The following is a 23,150-nucleotide window of genomic DNA, read 5'->3' as shown; positions in this document are numbered from 1 at the left end:
TTAGTGATATTCCATCTTCTCCTATTTAATGATATTAATTATCTATAGAATACATTTTTGTCTTAGCTTCTGTGCATTTAATGACAGATTGAGTGTTCTCCTTTGCTTTTTCTTCCTCAAGACCTTTAGTTTTTTACTTTATTACTTCACATGACTGATATCGGTGTCATATCCGACTAGACGGGTGGTCTGCTTGGATTGATTTCTCGCCGATCGGGTAACATCATTCCGATCGGCAGATGTAATCACTTCTATTTGGATTATCTTTGCTTGAACCCTGGTGTTGACCATTTTGATTTTGATTTATACCGTGGCTATTAACATGTGTCACGTAAATTTTTATCTCCGCATCACATATGATATAAGATTTCAGTACCGATATATCGTATCAAACCATCTCCATTCCAACTTGGCGTAACATGTGGGACATGTTTTGCAACACAACTCTTGATTAGCTAGCTTAGATGCGTTAAACCCCCTGTGCACCACATTAACAACTTCGAGTGCCTCCCGCGCTTTGCAGATAGCTTGCTTTACCGTACGGAAAATAAATGATACTTAATTCCATTTAAAAACGCGCGTATCATTTCCTAATTAGACATAGTTATTTAAATGTCTCACTCTTCTTCTTAATGCCAAAAAGAAATTACTCCAACGCAGACGTTGAATTGGTCGTAAGCCGTCCTCTGTTCAACTCTTTCTTTAATCAGCTACACTCCACTGAAAGGGCTTGCGAAGTTATTTAAACACCGGAACAAATAGTTCGGTCAATTACAGTGATGGGATTAGGTTCACATGTCATCATCAGTTGAAATGGGTTCTCCCTACATTTAAATTAATTATTCAATCAACGTGCAGAAATGTCAAACCTCAGTGCAGGTTTTTTTTTTTTTTTTTTTGGTGTATGGCTTCTGTATTTGTATACTGCTCTTTTGAATTAATCCTGAGGACTGGATTCTTTGAGTACGAGGGCTGCCATTGACTTTTGTTCTGGATGGCAAAGATCCAGCTTAATGTTTGACACGTTGAGCGGGTCCCGCTCAACGAGTTACTGCATAAATTGCGTCAAATAAACACGTATTTAGTGCTAAATATGCATTTAACTATGCACGAGCTGGCTTGGGTCAATGAAAAGATGGAAAATCCGGTAGCTCTCGGGTTGCACGCTTCTCCCATTCGGCATATTGGAACCGTCCGATCGGGATCCGACGGAGAGAGGAGGAGCCAGTAGGTCTGACCGGCTGTACATCGATTTTCGCGCGTCGGTAGGGTCGGTCCAATGCTGTGCTGACGCATGTTTGCTGGACCGGTGACGCAGACCGCGAGCGACCGACACTAGCCGGTTGCTAGAGGGTTTTCTCGACGGCTGACGTGCAGCACGCCCTGTACGGTGCAAAAAAAAAAAAAAAACCAGATTTATATAAGGACACAGGCTCGCCCCTGCTTGCAGCTGTGCGCGGCTGTTAGGGATCTAGCTTGGAGCTCAGGTCAGGTAGTTACGTTCCATGTCGGGGGATCAGGATCACAGGGAGCTCTACAATTTCTTTTTCCAAGATGAATTCTCGCCGCTCTTCCCCCAGAAGCCGGCGGCCGGAAGTGCAGGTGCAGATGCCTACGGCCACCATTCCCCGGCGGCGCCACCGACGACGACGTTCTTGAGCATCACCGACTTGTTACGGAGCTCGATGGTCGACTACGCGGCGGTGGATAAGGCTTTTGGATTATCGTCGTCGTCCTCTTCGCAAGTGCCGGTGGCGGCGGCGACGGTCGGTTCTGAGCTGATGCTGGATGTTAATAGTTTGAGTACTGGAAATCCTCCGGTCACGCCTAACTCTTCGAATTGTTCGTCGTCTACTGAGGCCGCCGGGGACGAGGACGCGCTCCGACGGTGCAAGGAGGAGCAGCCGAAGCAGGAAGAGGAGGTGCAACGGCCTGAGGAGGCTGTGGCTGATCATAAAGTGGGCGATATGTCTAAGGAAGTGTACGAGTTTCTCTCCTCCTTTTCCAATTCTTCCTAATTAATTTGCTTCATGTGAATTGCAGCTTAAATTTTTTTCATGATTTGTAGGCGTTTGATTTGACCGAAATAGATCATAGTATGTATATATTTAGCACACAACTTTCTAGGGTTTCACACCTCGTCTGATTAACCAAACAACGAAAACAAGAAATATTGCTTTCTATAGATGTACCTATTTTCTCTCTTTTCTCACGAATATGTATAATCCACATTTTAATAACGGAGGTAGCATTATAGCCAAGAAAAAACACACACCACTAATAAATCTCTCTCTCTCTTTATTCTCCATTGATTACTGAAATTTTGACTCTGTCGACTGCAAACAGAAGTAGTGTTTTTTCCAAAGAAAGACTTGATAAAAATATATAGTTCTTGAATCATCTCGAAATCAAACCAACATATGGAATTGCATTCAATCAGAAATTATATTAATTACTTCCTCTAAGTTCTCTTGAAGCTTCATAGTTTTCACTGATGGATATTTGGAATCAGGAATGATAAACCGAAGAAGAAGGGAGAGAAGCGAGCAAGAGAACCTCGCGTTGCTTTCGTCACTAAAAGCGAAATCGATCATCTTGAAGACGGCTATCGATGGAGGAAGTATGGTCAGAAAGCTGTCAAGAACAGCCCTTATCCAAGGTTAGTGATCCAATATATATAGATGATCGATCATCATCTAAGGACCTGAGTGGATCGGCCATATACACACATTATCTGAAAAAGATATGCATATATTGATCGATCATGGCTTCAAAATTGCAGGAGCTACTACCGTTGCACGTCGCAGAAATGCCCGGTAAAGAAGAGGGTGGAGAGATGCTACCAAAATCCAATGATTGTGATAACCACCTACGAGGGAAAGCATACTCATCACTGCCCCATAACCCTAAGGGGGAGCACACACCTGTTCCCGCCGCCGCCGGCCATGTCTGCGAGCTTCTGCCACAATCTCATGATGCAGCAAGCTGTGCAACGACTGAACAGCAGCGCCGGCGATAACAAATTCGGACAGCGAGGGAACTTCATTGACCCTAATGTGTTTCTGCAGAACCTGCCGCCATCCCTCCAGCAGCTGCAGTTTCAGGACTATGGTCTCTTGCAAGACGTGGTTTCTTCCATGGTGAATGAGAGGCAATTACCATGATTATATATATTTATATGATTATATATAAGTAATGTCAATGTACGTTCACGATTGACTAAGTGTATTTCACTTGAGACAATATTTTCAGGCAATCTAGCTAATCCTGAGCTTTATATGAAGGAGAATGTTGTACAATTAACGACGTGAGTGAACACGTATGGTAGTACTAAGGCTATTGGCAAAATTCACTACTGAAAATAAATTTGAGTTTTAGTTTTGCAGTTTGTTCATTTTATGTTTAATTAATTTCTTTTTAATAATCCTTGCAATGCTTTTAACAGTGTCATATATATATATATATATATATATATATATATATATATATATATATATAATTCTTGGATCACATCGTTAGGAAATTAAGAATTTGATGAGAAACAAATCTTAGAAATCATAATTAGCTCTTAATTTTCATGGGTAGGAGAATGAGTGAATATTTCTTTGAAGAATAATTTTAAATGGAAAGAGAAGAAGATACGATCTTGTAAGAATCAACCGGCACCATTTATTTTTAAGTATCATAAAATGCTTATTAAAAGAATTCTCATTCTAAATTTTCTTCACAAATTATACTTTTTTGCTTAGCTTGATTATTATTGTAGTATTTTTAGCTAAAATTACTATAATATAGAACAATTTTACTCAAAATTATTTATTTTACATAGTAGTTGATACGCGGAATAAAAGTAGGCTCGATAAGATCAGATAATCAAAAGTTAAGGGGATGCGACAGTTAATGACAATCAATAATTAAGGAGACATGACAGTTAATAGTTAAGGGAGTGTGACAGTCAACAGTCAGGATAAAGAGGGAGTTAGACCGCCTCACACGTCATTAGCCGCATAATTCTTGGTCGAGCACAGGCAGTGCAGGTCCCAGATCTGAGACATAAGATGGAGCTCGTACTAATTCCTGACCTACCCTCGACTGATTGGACTTCCCCAGCTCGGGCCGTGTAGCCAAGTTTAGTACTTTCACTAAGACAACACCCGGTCGACCCTTTAGCGATCAAGGCGTGAAAAATGGGTCTCTTGCCACAGCTTGTCCTCTTCATCAAGACTCAAGTCAGATGTGGTATATCTGAACGGTCATCCCCAGATGTTTGTAGTTAAACCTGAGTGAGACGGAAAGCGCTAACAGTAACCTCCTGTCAAAGAATAACTGTCATACGTCAGGAATATTCTAATGGTATGTTATCACCTGCGAATGGAACCTTCCTTCCACTAATAGGAGGTCATCGTACATCCTCTCTCACTCGATAGGTCTTGACATCCGACATTCTCTGACAACATGCAGGTTCTAAAGGTACACAACATCATATAAAAAAGGAGGTCCTCTTCCTTAGCCAGGTACAGGCACATACACACTCGTCTTCAACGGTTCTTTTTTCATCGTACATTATTCTTATATGGAAAAGAATCTGATTTGAGCATCGGAGAGCCTGCATCGAGAACTTTTTCCCTGGTTTATGGTCTCTAACGTTCCGGGTGCTTGTCTGAGTGTGTGCAAAGTTCAGGTACTACCAGTCCTCATACTATAAATCAGAAAGTTCCACATGGGAGTTTGCTTTTCGGACGTACATACACTGGGTGCGTCAAAGTCACCTCTCCGTCAATACCAGCGCCCATCACCGTCGGCCTCCATCTGACTCAAATTCCGAACAAGATCAGTAGTAATTTTTATCTAGTAAATTTCTGATTAATTAAAAGTATAGTAATTTTAACAAACACGGGACTAATTTCAACCAAAAAAATTAGAACAGTTTTGAATAAAATTAAAATAATTTTAACCAATGTTAGAGTAATTTTGAGCAATATCAAAATATTAATTTTAACCAACGTTAGAACATTTTTTGCTAATCTAGAGAGGTATTTTAGGATGAAATATCTTTTTTGATATTTTGTTACATGATAATAAAAATAAGACCTTTTTTTTATCTTTTGCTCAATATTGTAGTTTGAGAGTTTATTAAAGGAGAACATCAATGGAAAAGTTTGTTTTGGTTGAACAACCCATCAAATTTGATAAAGGCTCATGATAGACATGAGGCATCGATCTCCAAATTAGTCGTAGAAAATGAATCCTCAATTGCCAACGAAGAAAAAATATAATTAATTTTTATCGCAAATTTTGTCACAAAATGAATCCTGTTGAAGATAAATCTTCACTGTTCTATCTGATCTTTCCAACCAAATGCTGAGCTTGTTTTGTAAGTGTTTGTTTGCATTCTCTACTTCTACTGAAATGTCCTTGAACAATTATTCTAATCGATAACTCATTAGGCACAAAGTTCTTCAACCCTCTATGACAACCACACAATTAGACTGTTATTGCTCTCCTCTAATGACAACGAATGCTACATAGAGGGAACGCAATTAGGTCACTGAGGAGCTGGACTATTCGATCTACCTTAGTCGATCGGGATGTGATGGGAATCCCGTAAACATTTGGCTGCATAGATAACTGGGCTCCTAAGAGCATATCCAATCGACCTAAGCATCTGACTACATGGGTAGCTGGGCTCTTGAAAATATGTCCAATTGATCTTAATCTATGATGGAGAACATAGCCCCGTGACTACATGGTTTGCTCTGTTGCTACTGATAATGACTATAGTTCTGTGGCTCACTTTAAGATAAATTTTTCACTAATTCAAAAAGATAATTAGGAGACGACTAAAAGCCAAAAAGATATTCTTCATATTAGGAACGTTCTTATCATATAGGTAAGAGGCTATCTTTCAACCTCAATATATATAATTTGACATATAGATCTAGGTAGGTTAGGAAAATTTCATATTCTATTTAATCTTATTTTTCGCTTATGAACAGATTATTAACTTGGGAAAAAGAACTTGGGAAAAGAATATTATTTATTGGCACTTGATCCTGTCCGATTCGCTGAACCAACGGACGCTGGGCACGTGGCGCTCTCCTAGTCAATGACGTAGGCCTCCGTCTGGTCGCACGAATCTCCGGCGAGCCTGCACAAAAGTCGGGCCGGGAAGGGGTTCCCGACGACGACCCTCCGACGCTCAAGTTAGGCAAGCAAGCAGTGAAAAAGTGGCTCCCAAAATATTAGAACGCGTCCCTCCGGCGAAGGATGAGGGCCTTTATATAGGGCAGCGGAGAAGCGAGTGTACACATACCGAGGTGTACACATGTCCGTGGCCCATACCCCAGTAAGGGCTTGTCAGTGAGCTTACCTGACCCATACTGCTACAGTCCAAGCATGTCCTCGATGGGATAGCGGAACCCCCTGTCATTAGATTTGGAGTATGGCCTACATGTGGAACATACCCGCTGTCAAAAAAAGATGTCACTTGTCCTTTTGCCCTTACTCCCTGGAGGGCGTCCGGCCGGCCAGCTTCCGCGACATCCGGCCGGACGTATACAGTGGTTTACTTGGAGATTCTCAATCACGTGCTTTGTGGAGACTATTAGCAGTATGCTTTGCTTCCGTTCGGAACTTTCGGCCGGTCGCCCCAATCTTGTCCGCTCGGCCAAACCTCTGGTTGACTTTTACCTTTAACCTCCACGTGGTGTTGACTCCACCGGACGGGGGGCTCCTGTTCTTACAACCGGATCACTTGCCTCCCCTTCAAGTCTAGTCGAAGGAGGCGATTAGTCCGACTGACTGGACTGTTAGCCTAGCCGGGCGGCGCCTTTAGGCACACCTAATCCGCTCGGCTTTTCACAGGGATGACCTTTAAGGTTAGTCAACAGCAACCTTCCTCGGATCTCTTTGTAACCCGTGCCAATCTTCGACATTAAGGCTGAACATGCGCTCATTAAATGCATCGAATGACCGAACGCCACGTGGCGAACTGTCGTCATCGTACGGCGGCGGCGGTGTGGTGCTTTGATGGGATCGAGGCGGTTCGAAATGGACGGCACTTTGATTCCCGTGACCTGGATCCAACGGCGGAGGCCGCCCGGCCCCCGCTATATAAAATCTTCGCTCTCTCCTATTCCCCTCATTTGCTTTCGCGATTTCTACCTTTGTCTCTGGTGTTTCGGTGCTCCGGTGATTCCATTCCTGCTTTCCGACGCTCTCCGACGCCTCTTCCTTGATCCTTTTTCCTCGCAGTAAGGCTCTATACCTTTTCTTCCTTGCTTCCGGTGTTTACTCCGTATTTCTCTCCCCAATTTCAATCCTTGAAACCTCTTTTCGCTTGCTGTTGTTTTTCTCCTGCCTTTTTGCCTTTTTGATTTCTTCCGATCGGCCCATGGCTAGCTCTTCCCATCCCGAAGACCAACCCCTTGGCCCTTGGTACACTACCATGCAGTCACGATTTGATCAGCGTGACTTTGACATTCTAACCGATAATTTTGAAATCCCCGAAGATTTTGAACTTCTTTTAGCCGGTCCTTCCGCCCGGCCGCACAGGCCGCCGCGCGGAGCTTTCTGTGTCTTCCGCGACCAGTTTACCGCCGGTCTGCGTTTCCCTGTACATCCGTTCATCATAGATGTTTGTAATTTTTTCGGTGTTCCGCTCGGCAGTCTGGTACCCAACACCTTTCGTCTCCTCTGTGGTGTTGTTGTTTTGTTCAAGATTCACAACATCCCCCTCCGACCGGAGGTCTTTTTTTATTTCTATTATCCCAAGCAAGCCGAGCTGGGCACCTTCATGTTCCAAGCTCGGCCCGGCTTAGTCTTCTTCAACAAACTACCTTCTTCCAATAAACATTGGAAGGATTATTTTTTCTACATCCGTATGCCCGATCAGGCCAACTTCCCGACCAAGTGGCAGGTCAACCTACCCCCCACTCCCGAGCTGAAGAAATTCAAGACCCGACCGGACTACCTCCATGCTGCAAATATGCTAGCCGGTCTGCGACTTGACATCAATAAGCTTCTTCATGAAGGAGTGATGTACATCTTCGGCCTGAGTCCCATACGGACTCCTCTTCCGACCGGCTTCGGTAAGAATTTTACTTGGACATTTGCTTTGATTGCTAACTGATTTTTCTCCTTTCTGTTGGAGTGTATACTGAAAGCCTAAGTTTTGTAAACATTCATTATGAATAAAGAATCACATTTGGTCAAATTGTCTACATTTGTTTGTAGTTGTTCAATTAATTTATATTGTAGATAACATAGCATGTGGTGTCATATGCAGAAGATAATGTTATCAGTACCTTATAAATTATAAACAGTAGCTCACGACCAAAATGGAAAGGAACAAACCATTAGAAGGTCGTAGTGTAATTAGGTATCAGTTTATCTTGACTGTATAATTACACTAGTACACTTAGAGTATATTGAGTAGGACCATTTGAGGTCGTTTCTTTTATACTGATTTTATAAAGAAACAAAGACCTCGGTTATTATGGAAGTGTGTGCTCTTAATCCTAATATAATAACAAGCACATATATTTGATGTTTATTTCTTTAATTTATCAATGGGTGAGATTTAGTTCGATGAATCAATAAGCCCGATAAGTTGGGAAATGGTATCACTTATAGTGTGTGTTGTTGATTATAGAAGGAAACTGTGTCCTAGAGATACTAGGTTGAGAATGTCCCCAAGAGGAGCTCATAAGGATTGTCATGTTAAACCCTGCAGGTGGACTTAGTCCGACATGACGATAAGGTTGAGTGGTACTACTCTTGGACTAAGATATTAATTAAATGAGTTGTCAGTAACTCACTTAATTAGTGGACATTCGATATCTTAAACACAGGGAGACTAACACACTCATAATAAGAAGGAGCTCAAAAATGTAATTTGGGATTGGTGCGGTAGTTCAATGATAGTTCTCTAGTAGAATGAATTATCATTGATAAAATTAAGTTGTGTGTTCGGGGCGAACACGGGATGCTTAATTTTATCGGGAGACCAAAACCAATTCCTCCTCTCGGTCCCTATCGTAGCCTCTTATTTATAGAGTTCTATACCCACCTATACTCACCTTCTATACCCACCCAATTGGGGCCGGCCAAGCTAGCTTGGGAACAAGCTAGGGCCGACCTAGGTATGAATTTGGGTGGCCGGCCCTAGCTTGAACCCAAGCTAGTGGGGGCCGGCCAAATTAAATTAAAAAAGAAATTTAATTTTAATTTTTATTATTATGTGGAAGATATAATTTAAAGAGAATTAAAATTAAAATATCTCTCTTGTAAAAGATCTACAAAAGATTAAAGAAAGAGATTAGATCTCTTTCCTTATTTGTAGATTGGAGAGATGTTTTATTTTCTCTTTAAAAATTATTCACATGTTGATAAAATTAAAATTATAGAAATTTCCTTTTATCAACCATGAAGAGATTTTAAAGAGAAATTTTATTTTTTAAAATTTCTGGAAACAAATTAGGAAGTTTTAATTGTTGATTAAAACTTGTCTAATTTTTTCCTTCATTGATGTGGCCGGCCATTGGTTTATTTGGGAAATTTTATTTTATTTTTCTCAAATTAAATCATGTCAAGGAAATTGAGGAAATTTTATTGTAATTAAATTTCCTAATTTGCCTAGGCCAAGGAATATAAAAGAAGGGGTGAGGGTGCCTTCATGAGACACAACCTCTATTATTTTCTCTCCCTCTTTTGTTCCTTGGTGTGGCCGGCCATCCTCTCCCTCTCTTCCTCTTGTGGTGGCCGAACCTCTCTCCCTTCCTTGGAGCTCTTGTGGTGGCCGGATACTACTTGGAGAAGAAGAAGAAGGAGAAAGCTAGCATCTCTTGGAGCTTGGTTAGTATTTTGGTTTTCTTCTTTGGTGAAGTTCTTCCTTTGTGGCCGAACCTTGCTTGGAGGAGAAGAAGGTGGTTGGTGGTTTCTCATCTCGGTAGATCGTTGCCCACACAACGTCCGAGGTTAGAAGAGGAATACGGTAGAAGATCAAGAGGTTTTTCTACAATGTATAACTAGTAATTTTATTTTCCGCATCATGCTAGTTATTTATGGAAATAAATACCAAATACAAGAGGCTTACGATTCTAAAATTTCGAATATGTTTTCGATCTTGTGTTCTTTATTTTTCTTTTCCTTGTGATTTGATTGTTCTCTTTGGTTAACCTAAAGTTATTTTAGGAAATTAAATATTAGCTTTCTATAAAAGGTTTTGTCTAGTCGGTGGTGGTTGCTCCCATATCCAAGAAGGTCATGTGCCTCGCCACGTCAGTACTGGGAACCAATTATGGAAATTAATATTTAATGGAATTAATAACTTAAGGAGACTTGGGTCGAACGTGTAAAGTTCCGCAGGAGATCCAAGTCAAAACCTAAAAGAACAAATAGATTAAGTTTTGGATCAAACGTGTTAAGTTCCGCAGGCGATCCAAAATTTAATTTAAAAGAACACATGGTAGCTAGGAAAAGGTTCAGACCTTTGTACAAAATTTTTGTACAGTGGAACCTATAGGTTTTCCGAGTTGCAACCAACACTTTCCTTTGCAGCGGACATCATCATGGAGTCGGTGATGACCGACATTATGAAGAGAAAGGCGGTGGCACTCGAAGCCGCGGCAGCCAAGGAGATGAAGGCGCTCGGCATCCAGCTGGTCGGTTCGCATGAAGGGGAGAGCGAGACTCATGCAGAGTCGGCCGCTCAGGTTTCTCAACAGCATGTGGCAAGCGGAGCCACTTCCAGCGGAGGACAAACTGCCCAAGAAGAAGGTTCCGCTCGGGAAGAGGGGCAACCTCTACAAAAGAGGTGCCGAGTGGAGACTCTCCTTCGGTCGGCTACCTTCGCAGTCCAACCATCCGAGCGGGTCACTGCGACTGCTCGAGGCAAGGCGCCAGAGGTCGAAGCCATTTCGTCCGACCGGACGCCTTCTGAATGGGACGAGCCGGCTACTCCAATTGAGGCTACTCCGGTCAGCACCCTTTCGCCCGCTCGTCACTCAGTCCAGCGCTCAACCATTCATTCCCAGTTTTCTGCGCCGGCTTCTGATCCCCTTCCGATCGCCGGTCGGACGACCCCCGGTCATGGCCGCACGATTTGGGTCACTCTTCATCTCCCGACTGAAGAGCTGTTGCCAAAGGCCGACCGACCAATCGCGCCCGAGCACACCATTACCTTGAAAGGGCCCCTAGCTGAGATGTGGGCGGATGCTCGGGCGCGCATCGCGCTGATCCCCCTCCGAAACTTGGCCAATAGCCACATGCAAGAGGCCACGGGGGTAAGTTCGCTTTCTCCGAAGTTTTGTATGCATTCTTTCCGATCGGCCACTAACAATTCTAATTTTCTTTTGCCAGAGATGGGTGGAGGAGATTGCAGTCTCCAACCGCCTAGCCATGGTGGATGAGGAGTTAAGGAAACTGAAGGCGGCGTGCGGTCCGTCCGGCTCTCAAGGCCCGTCGTACTCAGAGCTGCAGAAGAAGCTTAAGAAGGCTCAAGATTTGCTGGCGGCCGAGCAGAAAAAGACGACCGATCAGGCCCACGCCCTGGCCGAGTCCGAGCGACAAGTCAAGTCGCTCGACACAAAAATAACCTTGGCCACCACTCGGAAAAACATGGCCATTTTCGACTTAGAAAAGAAGAACGTGGAGGCTCGGGGCCTGGAGCTGAAGGTAAAGGAGCTAACGGAGCAGCTTGACAGAGAGAAGGTGGGCCGCTCGGTCGACGCCACCAAGCATAAGGACGAGTTGACCACTTTGCAGGAATCCCTCGCTGCATCTCAATTGGCCTTCAAAGAGTACCAAGAGGCCGAGCCGAGTCGGGTTGCTGCTCTGAGACAGGGCTACATCCGCTCGCCCGAATTCTCGGAGAAAATCTGCGAGCGGATGTACACAGCCTTCGACTTGGCTATGACCGCCACCATGACATATCTGAAGTCTCAGGGCCTCCTTCCGGAGTCCACTACTATTCCGGCCGGCGATCAGGTGGCGCTTCTGGATAACATCCCCAAGACCATTTATGATTACATTGAGTAGACGTCGGTAGATGTAGTTGGGCCGCTAGGCCAAAAAGTGATCCTTTTTTGTACTTAGGCCGCTCGGCCTAAAGTTTTAAATTTAATGCAACATTTCCCTTTCGCGTACTTTGTCATTTTGCTAGTTAATGTGTGTTGTCCGCTCTCCTATTATGAGATGTAAGTATTTGGCGTTGCCCTTTCGCTCGGCTAAATATGTAATATTTCCAATATGCAACATTCCGCTTTGATAGCAGAGATCGCTCGCTAGACACCGATGAAGTACCTTTGGGTACTGGGCCGAGCGGAACGTAGAGACGATCGAACGATATTGACGGCGAGTTTCTTGGACGCCGGCTCGTCTCTCGATATTTAACGTCGGAGCTCGACGATCTTCCGCTCGGAAGGTTTATAGACGTCGGCTCGTCTCTCGATATTTAACGTCGGAGCTCGACGGTCTTCCGCTCGGAGGGTTTATAGAGGCCGGCTCGTCTCTCGATATTTAACGTCGGAGCTCGACGGTCTTCCGCTCGGAGGGTTTATAGACGCCGGCTCGTCTCTCGATATTTAGCGTCGGAGCTCGACGGTCTTCCGCTCGGAGGGTTTATAGACACCGGCTCGTCTCTCGATATTTAACGTCGGAGCTCGACGGTCTTACAGGCTAATCTTTAACACAGCCGCTCGCCTGACACACTAGCCATCCTTTAATTCATTTCTGCTTCCTGCATTACAAGGGCGTGGGCGACTAGGATATACACAAAAATGAGTTACATCAGTGCACCTCTCATCCGACTCGATAAGGCTGGAGATGATTCGCGCTCCATGACCGATCCAGCTGCCGTCCGTCTTCATCCTCCAAATAGTAAGCGCCCGAGCGGAGCTTTTCGATAACCTTGAAGGGGCCCGCCCAGGGAGCTTCCAGCTTGCCGACGTCGCCGACCGGCTTCACTTTCTTCCAGACAAGGTCGCCGACCTGGAATGATTTGGGGATTACGCGCCTGTTGTAGTTTTGCTTCATCCGTTGACGGTACGCCATCAGCCGGACGGACGCCTTGGCTCGCTCTTCATCAACCAAATCCAGCTCCATGTTCCTCCGCTCGGCGTTGCCCTCATCGTAATTCTGGATCAGGACGGATTCGACACCGACTTCGACGGGAATCACCACTTCGCCGTCGTATACCAGATGAAAAGGTGTGACGCCCGTTCCTTCCTTTGGAGTCGTTCGGATGGCCCATAGGACGCCCGACACTTCATCCACCCAACTTCCTCCCAAATGGTCGAGCCGAGCGCGCAGAATGTGAAGAATTTCCCGATTGGCTACTTCGGCTTGACCGTTGCTTTGGGGATAGCCTACAGATGTGAAGTGTTGCTCGATGCCATAGCTTTTGCACCAATCTTCAAGCAATTTTCCTGTGAACTGCCGCCCGTTATCGGAAATAAGTCGTCGGGGGATGCCGAACCGACAGATGATGTTCTGCCAAATAAATTTCTTGACCATCTGCTCGGTGATCTTGGCTAGTGGCTCGGCCTCCACCCACTTGGAAAAATAATCAACCGCCACCAATAAAAATTTCCGCTGTCCGGTCGCCATAGGAAACGGACCCACAATATCCATTCCCCATTGGTCGAACGGACAAGAGACAGTAGCAGCCTTCATTTCTTCCGCCGGTCGGTGAGAGAAATTATGATACTTTTGACAAGAAAGGCACGTCGCGACGGTCCGAGCGGCGTCTGCTTGTAAAGTTGGCCAGAAGTATTCGGCCAGCAGTATCTTTTTAGCTAGTGATCGCCCGCCTGGATGTCCCCCGCACGACCCTTGATGCACTTCTTGGAGGATGTATATTGCATCTTCTGAACTCATGCATTTCAGAAGCGGGCGGGAGAAAGCCTTCTTGTATAGTTGATCTCCAATGAGCGTGAACCGACCGGCTCTCCTCCTTAGTAGCTGGGACTCATCCCGATCGGACGACGTAGAACCCGAGCGGAGAAACTCCATGATGGCTGTCCGCCAGTCGCTCGGAAACGAGAGGCCCTCCATCCGGTCGACGTGAGCCACCAGCGAAACTTGTTCAATTGGCTGCTGGATGGCGACCGGCGTTATTGAGCTTGCGAATTTGGCTAACTCATTGGCCGCTTGGTTCTCCGCTCGGGGTATCTTCTGGATAATAACCTCTCTGAAATTGGCTTTGAGCTTCTCAAAGGCTTCAGCGTAGAGCTTGAGCCGAGCGCTGTTGATTTCAAAGGTGCCAGAGAGCTGCTGAGCGGCCAACTGCGAATCCGAATGGAGCGTTACCCGACCGGCTCCCACATGTCGTGCTGCCTGCAATCCGGCTATGAGGGCCTCATACTCTGATTCGTTGTTTGTAGCTTTATAATCCAGTCGGACGGATAAGTGTATCTTTTCTTCTTGAGGGGAGAGCAACAGTATTCCAATCCCGCTTCTGAGCCGAGTGGATGATCCGTCCACAAATATTTTCCACATAGCTTCCGGCTCTGAATTCTGCACCTCAGTCACAAAGTTTGCCAAGGATTGCGCTTTGATTGCCGAGCGGGGCTGGTATTGGATGTTGATCCGGCGGTAAGAATGGGGGACCCACTTCCTGAAGGGTCCCAGCCTGCGGACGGATGGAGGGCTGACTAAGCGGGTAATGGCCGCGTCAAGCAGTTGAGCAGGTCCGAGCGGAGCCAGAGATAACCTAGCCATAGGCTTGGGTTTCCGACGCCAAGGCGGGAGGACTGAATAGTCGAGCGGGTGTCTGCCCGGCTGGAACCGAAGGGCCGAGCGGGTAGTCCGTTCGGCCAGGATAAGGGCGAGGATACAAAGGTTAGCCGAGCGACCTATTCGCTCGGCTCAGGATATGGTATGTCAGCAAAGGCATGATGATTATACTGTACGCAAGATGACACTATTAAAGGCCCCACCATCACGTCACGGAAAGGTTGATACAGTAGTGATATGGCCTTATGGATGCCCTTCTGACAGGTCCACACCTAGGCATGGTCGAGAGCAGGTGATTGTATCAACAGTATGGTCTTAGGGATGCCCTTCTGACAGGCCCACACCTGGGCATGGTCGAAAGCAGGTGATTGCTTCGATTGGTGTGCCCAGGCTCCTTTGAGAGGTCTATATAAGGCCTCCACTTCTTCAACCGAAGGTACGAGAGTCTTCATCCTGCAGCCACTTTCTTCATCTATTCCCTCGCCTGACTTGATCGTCGGAGGGACATCACCGGGACACCCCCCCCCCCGGCTCGGTTTTGTTGCAGGTTGGCCGGAGCACTCGAGGATCCAGCAGGGAGCGCCACATCCCCAGCGTTCGTTGACCCCTGGTTCGGACAGGATCAATTTGGCGCCGTCTGTGGGAACGCTCCTGCATCCGAACGGGAACAATGGACGAGGCTGGACGAAAACACACGGTGACGCTTTCCACGGAAGAACTTGACGCTCTGGTCGAGATAAGGGCCGCCAAACTTGTGGAGCAAAAACAGAAAGCAGCAGCCGAGCGGCCGGAGCAACAAGCAACGTCTGTGTCGGGTGGCCGAGCGGAAGCACCTCCAGCCACCGTCGCATTCCATCGAGCCTTATTTCGCACCCCCGAAGTCGTACCAGCTCGAAGAGATAGAGGATCTTCTTCAGACGAGATGCCTAGGCGAGATGACAGAAAGGGGAAAGCCCCCCGAGCGGACTCATCTCCCGAGCGGATCAATCGTCAATTTTCGGAGGCTATTCTACGAGACCCTCTGCCCAAGCATTACGTGCCTCCGACGATCGGCGAGTACAATGGAACAACAGACTCGGATGATCATCTGGGTAAGTTTGATGACACAGCTACACTCCATCAATACACAGATGGAGTAAAATGCCGAGTTTTTCTTACCACTCTCTCGGGATCGGCTCAACGGTGGTTTCGGAGGCTGCCGGACGGATCTATCACCAGCTTCAAAGACTTCCGAACGGCTTTCCTCCACCACTTTGCAAGCAGTCGGCGATATCAAAAAACTAGCGTTAGTCTGTTCGCTATCAAGCAAGAAGCCCGTGAACCGCTCCGAGCTTATATCCAGCGATTCAACCAAGTGGCGATGGATATTCCAACGGCCACATCGGAGACCATGATGAATGCCTTCACACAAGGCCTAGTGGATGGGGACTTCTTCCGGTCGCTCATCCGAAAGCCGCCCCGAGATTATGATCACATGCTACAACGGGCCAACAAATACATAAACGTGGAAGAAGCGCAAGCCGCTCGGAAAAAGGAAACTCCAACCGAGCGGGCACCTATTCATGCCGAACGGAAACAGCACGCCGCTCATCAGCCGCCCAGAGGACCGAGGGCCGAAGCAATCCGATCCCCCCACGCCAGATCACACGTACAAGAGGTGGCTGCCGCTCGGCCCAAGCCAAAGAAAAGATGGACCCCTATGTTCTGCTCCTTCCACCGGACGGATACGCACAATACAAGGGATTGTCGAAATCTTCCCTTCGTGGCTAAGCCCGTTCCCAGGAATGCCAAACGACGGTCTCCTCCCATCGACAGGAGACAAAGGACCCATGAAGCCGACCGGATCCGTGCCGAGAGGCGACATCAACAGACGCCCGATCGGCACCGATCTCCGAGACAGGGGAATCGTCGGGCGTCCAGAGAACGGTCCCGACCGTCCACTCGGGAAGAGGAAAACAGGAGCAATACTTCCCGGGGCGAGATCAACGTTATTGCTGGTGGACCGACCAGAAGAGACTCCAACCGAGCCAGAAAGGCGGGCGTCCGGCAGCTCCAGATCCACGCAGTCGGTTGCAACCAAGAGCGGGCAAGTGGACCGGAAATCACTTTCGGGCCCGGGGACTTAGAAGGAGTTGAAGTGCCCCACGACGACGCTCTGCTCATTAAAGCGGTAATAGCAAATTACACTATTCACCGCATATTTGTTGACACAGAGAGTTCGGTCAACATCATGTTCAAGAAGGCGTTTAACCAGCTGTAAATTGATCGAGCCGAGCTGCTTCCCATGACAACCCCTCTCTACGGGTTTACTGGTAACGAAGTTCAGCCGGTCGGGCAGATCCGGCTGGCTACCTCGCTGGGAGAGGAGCCGCTCAGAGGACTCATCGGACGAATTTCATAATGGTGGGTGCACCTTCAGCCTACAACTGGATACTCGACCAGCCGACACTGAATGAATTCCTAACCGTTGGCGAGGTTCCAAGTGATCAACTTCCCGTAGATGACTCGGTCGGCAAGGTTAAAGGTGATCATCTTGCAGCACACAGATGCTACGTGGAGGTTGTCAGATCTGAGTCTCGAGCCGCTTGGAAGGCTCAACGACTAGACATCAATGAAATTCAGGAGGTGCCTCCCACTCTGGATTATGAATAAAAAGAGGAGCTACAAGTCCACTCCAGTCGACCAGAGGCCACCACATTCATCGAGGCCTATCTGAGCCCTGAGAAGAAAGTTGAGCCGATTGTTTGCTTGAAGCAAAATCATGATGTGTTTGCTAAACAACCCATGATGTCCCAGGCATCTCCCTAGCAATAATGCAATATGAGTTTCAAGTCCGACCGAATGCTCAATCGATGAAATAAAAGAAAAGGGATTTTAACTCAGAGCAAAATCAAATTATCCAAGTGGAGGTTGATAAGCTGCTTAAGGCAGGACACATCTGAGAAGTATAGTTTCCGAGTTGGCTTACCAACGTGGTGTTGGTATCCAAATCAGGAAAGAAATGGCAAATCTGTATCGATTTCATAGATCTGAACAAAGCTTGCCCAAAATATTATTACCCTCTGCCACGCATTGACTAGGTGGTGGACTCTACAATCGAATGTGAGTTGATATGTATGCTGGATACATATCAAGGATATCACCAAGTCCCGCTCGTCAAGGAGGATCAAGAAAAAGTCAGATTCGTCACGGTAGATGGAACTTACTGCTACAATGTCATGCCATTCAGTTTAAAGAATGTTGGGGCCACATATCAAAGACTTATGAACATGGTGTTCTAGCAGCAGATCGGTAAAAATATGAAGGTATATATTGACAATATATTAATAAAATTCCTTCGAACTATCGACTTGTGTGCAGATATCAAGGAAACATGCCAAACCCTGAGAAGATATGGAGTCAAACTTAACCACAACAAATGTTTATTTGTGGCTAAGAGTGGACATTTTCTAGGCTATATAGTGACCGAGTAGGGAATAGAGGTCAATCTGTAGGTCCCGTGTGGCCAACAAGAAGGGGGTGAATTATCCTGAAAAGACAAAAATACCCATTCGCGAAGCTTTTAACTTAAGTAAGACGAGCACTTTAAAAAGCAAGACTAGATAGCATAAAGAGAGTACGAGACAAAAGACTTTACTTGATTTACAACTGGGGAGGTTGCTAATCCAAGGTAAATAAAGTTCAATTAGTAATCTCCTTCGTCAACACAAATCAGAGACGGAGAAAGCTCATACAAGACATTTTAAAGATGCGAATCTAGTTACCTTTGGGCTCGAAGTTGGCCTTTGCTTTGGTTCTAGCTGCCCTTTGACCATATTTCTTGGCTCACACCATCATTGTCCGGACGAACGTCCATTGGGAAGAGTGCTGTTGAATCCAGAAGTGTCCGGACGGCTCATCAAGTGGACGACAGAACTAAGTGAATTCGACATCCAATACCATCCCCGCTCGGCGATCAAAGCGCAATCCTTGGCTGATTTTGTGACCGAAGTGCAAAGGCCAGAGCCGGAAGCTATGTGGAGAATATATGTGGATGAGTCTTCCACTCGGCTCGGAAGTGGGATTGGAATATTGCTGCTCTCACCCCAAGAAGAAAAGATGCACCTATCCGTCCGGCTGGACTACAAAGCCACCAACAATGAAGCAGAGTATGAGGTCCTCAAAGCCGGATTGCAGGCAGCACGGCATGTGGGAGCCGGTCGGGTGACTCTCTATTCGGATTCACAGTTGGCCGCTCAGCAACTTTCTGGCACCTTTGAGATCAACAGCGTTCGGCTTAAACTCTACGTTGAGGCCTTTGAAAAACTTAAAGCTACTTTCCGAGAGGTTCTTATTCAGAAGATTCCCCGAACGGAGAACCAGGCAGCCGATGAGTTGGCCAAACTAGCAAGTTCTATAACGCCGGTCGCCATTCAGCAACCAGTTGAAAAAGTACTGCTGGTGGCGCACGTCGACCGGATGGAAAGCCTTACATTTCCAAGCGATTGGCGGACACCCATCATAGAATTCCTCCGCTCGGGCGCCGCACCATCCAATGCGTATGAAGCCCGGTTGCTAAGAAGGAGGGCCGGTCGGTTCGCACTCATCGGCGATCAGCTTTACAAGAAAGCTTTCTCGCGCCCGTTATTGAGCTCAGAGGACTCGGTTTACATCCTCCAGGAAGTGCATCAAGGATCATGCGGGGGGCATCCGGGCGGACGCTCGTTAGCCAAGAAGATCCTCCTGGCCGGGTATTTTTGGCCAACTTTGCAAGCAGACGCCGCTCGGACAGTATCTACATGCCTTTCGTGCCAGAAATATCACAACGTCTCCCACCGACCGGCCGAAGAAATGAAGGCATCCACCATTTCATGCCCGTTCGATCAATGGGGAATGGATATTGTCGGTCCATTTCCGATGGCGACCGGGAAAATTTTGCTAGTGGTAGATGACTATTTTCAGTGGGTGGAAAATGAACCGGTAGAGGATCCTGCGAGCAGATAGATCAAAAATTCATCTGGCAACACATCTCTGTAGGTTGGTATCCCTCATGGAATTGGTTAGATAATGGGCGGCAATTCACGAGGAAGGTCTTGAAGATTGGTACAAAAGCTACTGACATCGAGCAACACTTAGCGTCGTGGCACCCCAAGCGGCGGTCGAGCGAAATGTGTCGAAATTCTCGTGCGGCAGGCTCGACCATGGGAGGAAGTTGGTAGGATGAAGTCTTGCGGGCGTTTTATATAGGCCATCCGACGACTCTAAGGAAGGAGCAGTCACACCTTTTCATTTAGTGTCTGTTGATGAGCGATCATTCCGGTTGATAAACGTCGAGTAAAATGGGTCGATATTCTGATGAAAACCTTGGCCGGCCAGGAGGGAACATGGGTGGACCCAGACGATAGTGGGCGAGGCATCAGATTCGGTGATGGCGATACCGTCGGCCGGATGAAATAAAACGCCTTCTGGCCGGCGCGTGATTTCAAGATCGTTCGGTCGGCGGTATGGAGAAAATTAAGTCGGTGACGTCGGCAAGCTTGAAGCTCGTGGCGGTAGCAAAATCATCCAGCTCAAGCTCGGTAGCGTATTATTTGGAGATGAGAATGATCCGGCGACTAGATAAGTATGGGCGCAAACCCTCCAGCCCTTAAAGGCGGGGTGAAAGGTGCTGATAAATCATCTACACTGCTTTTCATTGAATAGCAAATGCATAAATGAAAATCAAAGAGAACAAATATAAGGCATCGTCAGCGAAAATGAGCCCAGAGCCGTTCGTCCCGAAGGTATAATACTTAGGGGCCAGCTCGACTAATGACCAGGCATTCGTGGGAGTGTAATAATCGAGCCAGCGCTCGACCAATGAAGACTTAGAGCCGTTCGGCCGGTATAATAACGACCAGCGCTCGACTAATGAAGGCCAGGTGGATTCGTGGGTATAATAACGAAAACCCAGCTCGACCGATATGAAAACCCCAAAACCGTTCAGTAGGAGGTATAACTCTTAGAGCGAGGCTCTGCGACCAATGAGCCCCAGGCCGTCTGACTGCGGAGGTTATATATTTCAAACTCGTCCAGCGAATGATCAAGTCTTTTGTTAAGTGAACAAATATTATTCCTAGCGGCGGGATATGATCTGACCAAGGACGCTCATTTCAATCAGGAGTTAGCCTTGAAAGTAGGCCAGTCCGTCGTTAAAGATTCGGTGGCCTTAGGCCAGGCTATAAATATCATGAAATCTAGCCAGACGTTAAACCAAAGGGGCAGTAGTCATAAACTATCAGAAGCCCGGAGTAGTCTAGCCAGGGCCGGTTAAGCCCAAGTGAGGCAATGGGCGTCATAAACTCTCAGAAGCGGAAGACCGTCTAGCCAGACGTTAAGCATGAGACGAACTGATATAAACTCTCCGTGAGGAAGACCGTCTAGCCAGACGATTAATAGTAGAGCAGTAGCGTCTATAAACTCTCACGAGGCGGAAGCCGTCTAGCCAGGACGTTAATAAATGAGGCAGCGGTACGTCCCGAGAAAGACCCGGTAAGGCTCCGTCGTTTAAGATCGAGCAGGCCGCGCCCGCCCGGGCTATAAATATCCCGTCGGCGAACTCCGTCGTTAAAAATCGAGCGCGCCCGCCGGCTATAAATATCCGCGCCGGCAAGCTCCGTCGTTAAAAATCAAGAGCCATGGGGCTATAAATATCCGGCAGCGAGCTCGAGTGGGTTAATCAAAACCCGCGTGTATCATTTCGGCTATAAATATCAGAACATATTTGTGAACTTCTTTGGGCACGGAACTAAGGCGCCAAATAACGGCGTTTAGCAGTACTAAATTAATTAAGTCGATCGGCCATCGGTTTGCCAATACTTGCATTCTTTGAATGCGGTATAACCAATCGCTAAGCGATTTCAAGAAATGAGTCAATTAATTGACCGATCGATGCGTCTAGTAGAAACACGTGGAGCTTCGCGACTCTCACGAATAAGCACCAAGCGGACAAGAGCGCGCAATGAAGGGCAAACAAAATACAAGCAAAGGAACAATTATGCCGATCGGCACATGCAAAAATTTTACATCAGCAGAGCGGATGATATATAGAAATACTTGGAAGAACTCGCCTCCCTCCGGGTCCTCAAAATTAAAAAGGCGTCCGGGATATCTTCAATCATAGCGGTCTGAAGAGGGAATGCTCAGGTCAGCGGGAAGGTGCCCCCTTCTTCAAGTCATGGTGACCTTGAGCCTCGTGAAAGTTGAGAGGCGTTTCTTGCCGCTTGGTTGCGCCGTTCAGCGGAGGTATTCGGCGCTTTGAACTGGCTGACTAAGCTCTCCTCCCCTATTTTAGTTTTGGTAAGAGCGGTTAAGGAATCTTGGGCGCCTTCAAGTCCCTCGGCCTTTATGCGTTAAGGCGGTCCTCACTTCGGCGTTCATTGAGCCTCGAGATCCTTGGATCGCTTCAGTCAGCCTTACGGACATCTATTTTCATCTTGTCGGATCAGCTATCCTTCGCTTCTTCAAGGCGATGGCGTTTGGCATCCGTTCGCTTCTTGACTTGGCCTCTAAGCAGAGCCACCTCTATGCTTGGTCGGCGGACTTCTTACATTTGGCCTCGTGGCATGTTTCCCAGCTCGGTTGGACCCCGAGACTTGGGTTTTTCCATGAGACCCTCCGGCTCGGCTAGCCCGATGGCTGAGTGGCGATTTCTCGGCCAATCTTTGTAAGGAAATAATAAAATCGAGAACCAAGCGATGGCGGGGCACAAGAAGAAAAATGAACCTACAGGTGGCTGCTGCATGCAGTTATGCTTGGTTGCTTAGGCGTCATGGGAGCCACCAGAATCTGGGCGTCCTCGAAAAGTTTGGAAGCGGACCCGTCAAGGTTATTTCATGAAAGGGGGCTTGATGGCCGATCGGCGGACAATAAATATTCCTCCGATGGAAATCGAAGGGTAGTCTTGTGATCGGGTGGCCGGTAAGCACTTCCTCGTGGCCGTCGCTGGCGAGACTCCCCTATGGTTGATGTTTCGCCCAACCGTCGTAAGCGACGGCGAGTCCGTGGAGGAGGCCGAAGTGCGCGGTGGGCGAGCCGGGGTCCTGATGCACTCACGACGTGCGATGCGGCGGCGATCTCGTCGGTAGCACGTGGTTAAGCCCTCGGGGGGTCGAGGAGGTCCTTGACGTTTCCGCCCGGACCGATGGTGAATCGGCACAGGGGACTCCCAGCTCGGTGGAGGCGGAGGAAATAGGATCCGCCCTCAACCTCGGTTAAGCGGTTGGGTAACTTCTATTTAGTGAATTCGTCCCCCCTCTCCTGTAAACTGCCAGGCGGGCAGGGGATTAGACCAGCTCGTGAGTTCTTTTAGTGGCACCTCAATTTCCGGCCTTCAATTTTAGGTGATCGGTAGCCGGGCGCCGCATGACTTGGTGCCGGAAGAAATTAAAATCGAT

General features: G+C 47.1%; 1 protein-coding gene across 1 annotated transcript; it reads left to right on the top strand.

Annotated features, from left to right (window-relative positions):
* The first annotated feature begins 1,456 nt into the window (after positions 1 to 1,456).
* On the top strand, positions 1,457 to 3,352 carry LOC121983276 (WRKY transcription factor 71-like). Its single transcript, XM_042536219.1, has 3 exons — positions 1,457 to 1,981; positions 2,513 to 2,659; positions 2,783 to 3,352. Exons 1-3 carry the CDS (start codon positions 1,506 to 1,508, stop codon positions 3,162 to 3,164), a joined length of 1,005 nt encoding a protein of 334 aa, XP_042392153.1. The 5' UTR covers positions 1,457 to 1,505; the 3' UTR covers positions 3,165 to 3,352.
* Positions 3,353 to 23,150: the final 19,798 nt, after the last annotated feature.

This window comes from Zingiber officinale, chromosome 5A (assembly GCF_018446385.1).
Source record: "Zingiber officinale cultivar Zhangliang chromosome 5A, Zo_v1.1, whole genome shotgun sequence".
Lineage (NCBI taxonomy): Eukaryota > Viridiplantae > Streptophyta > Magnoliopsida > Zingiberales > Zingiberaceae > Zingiber > Zingiber officinale.
This window is presented reverse-complemented; position numbering and strand designations above follow the sequence as displayed.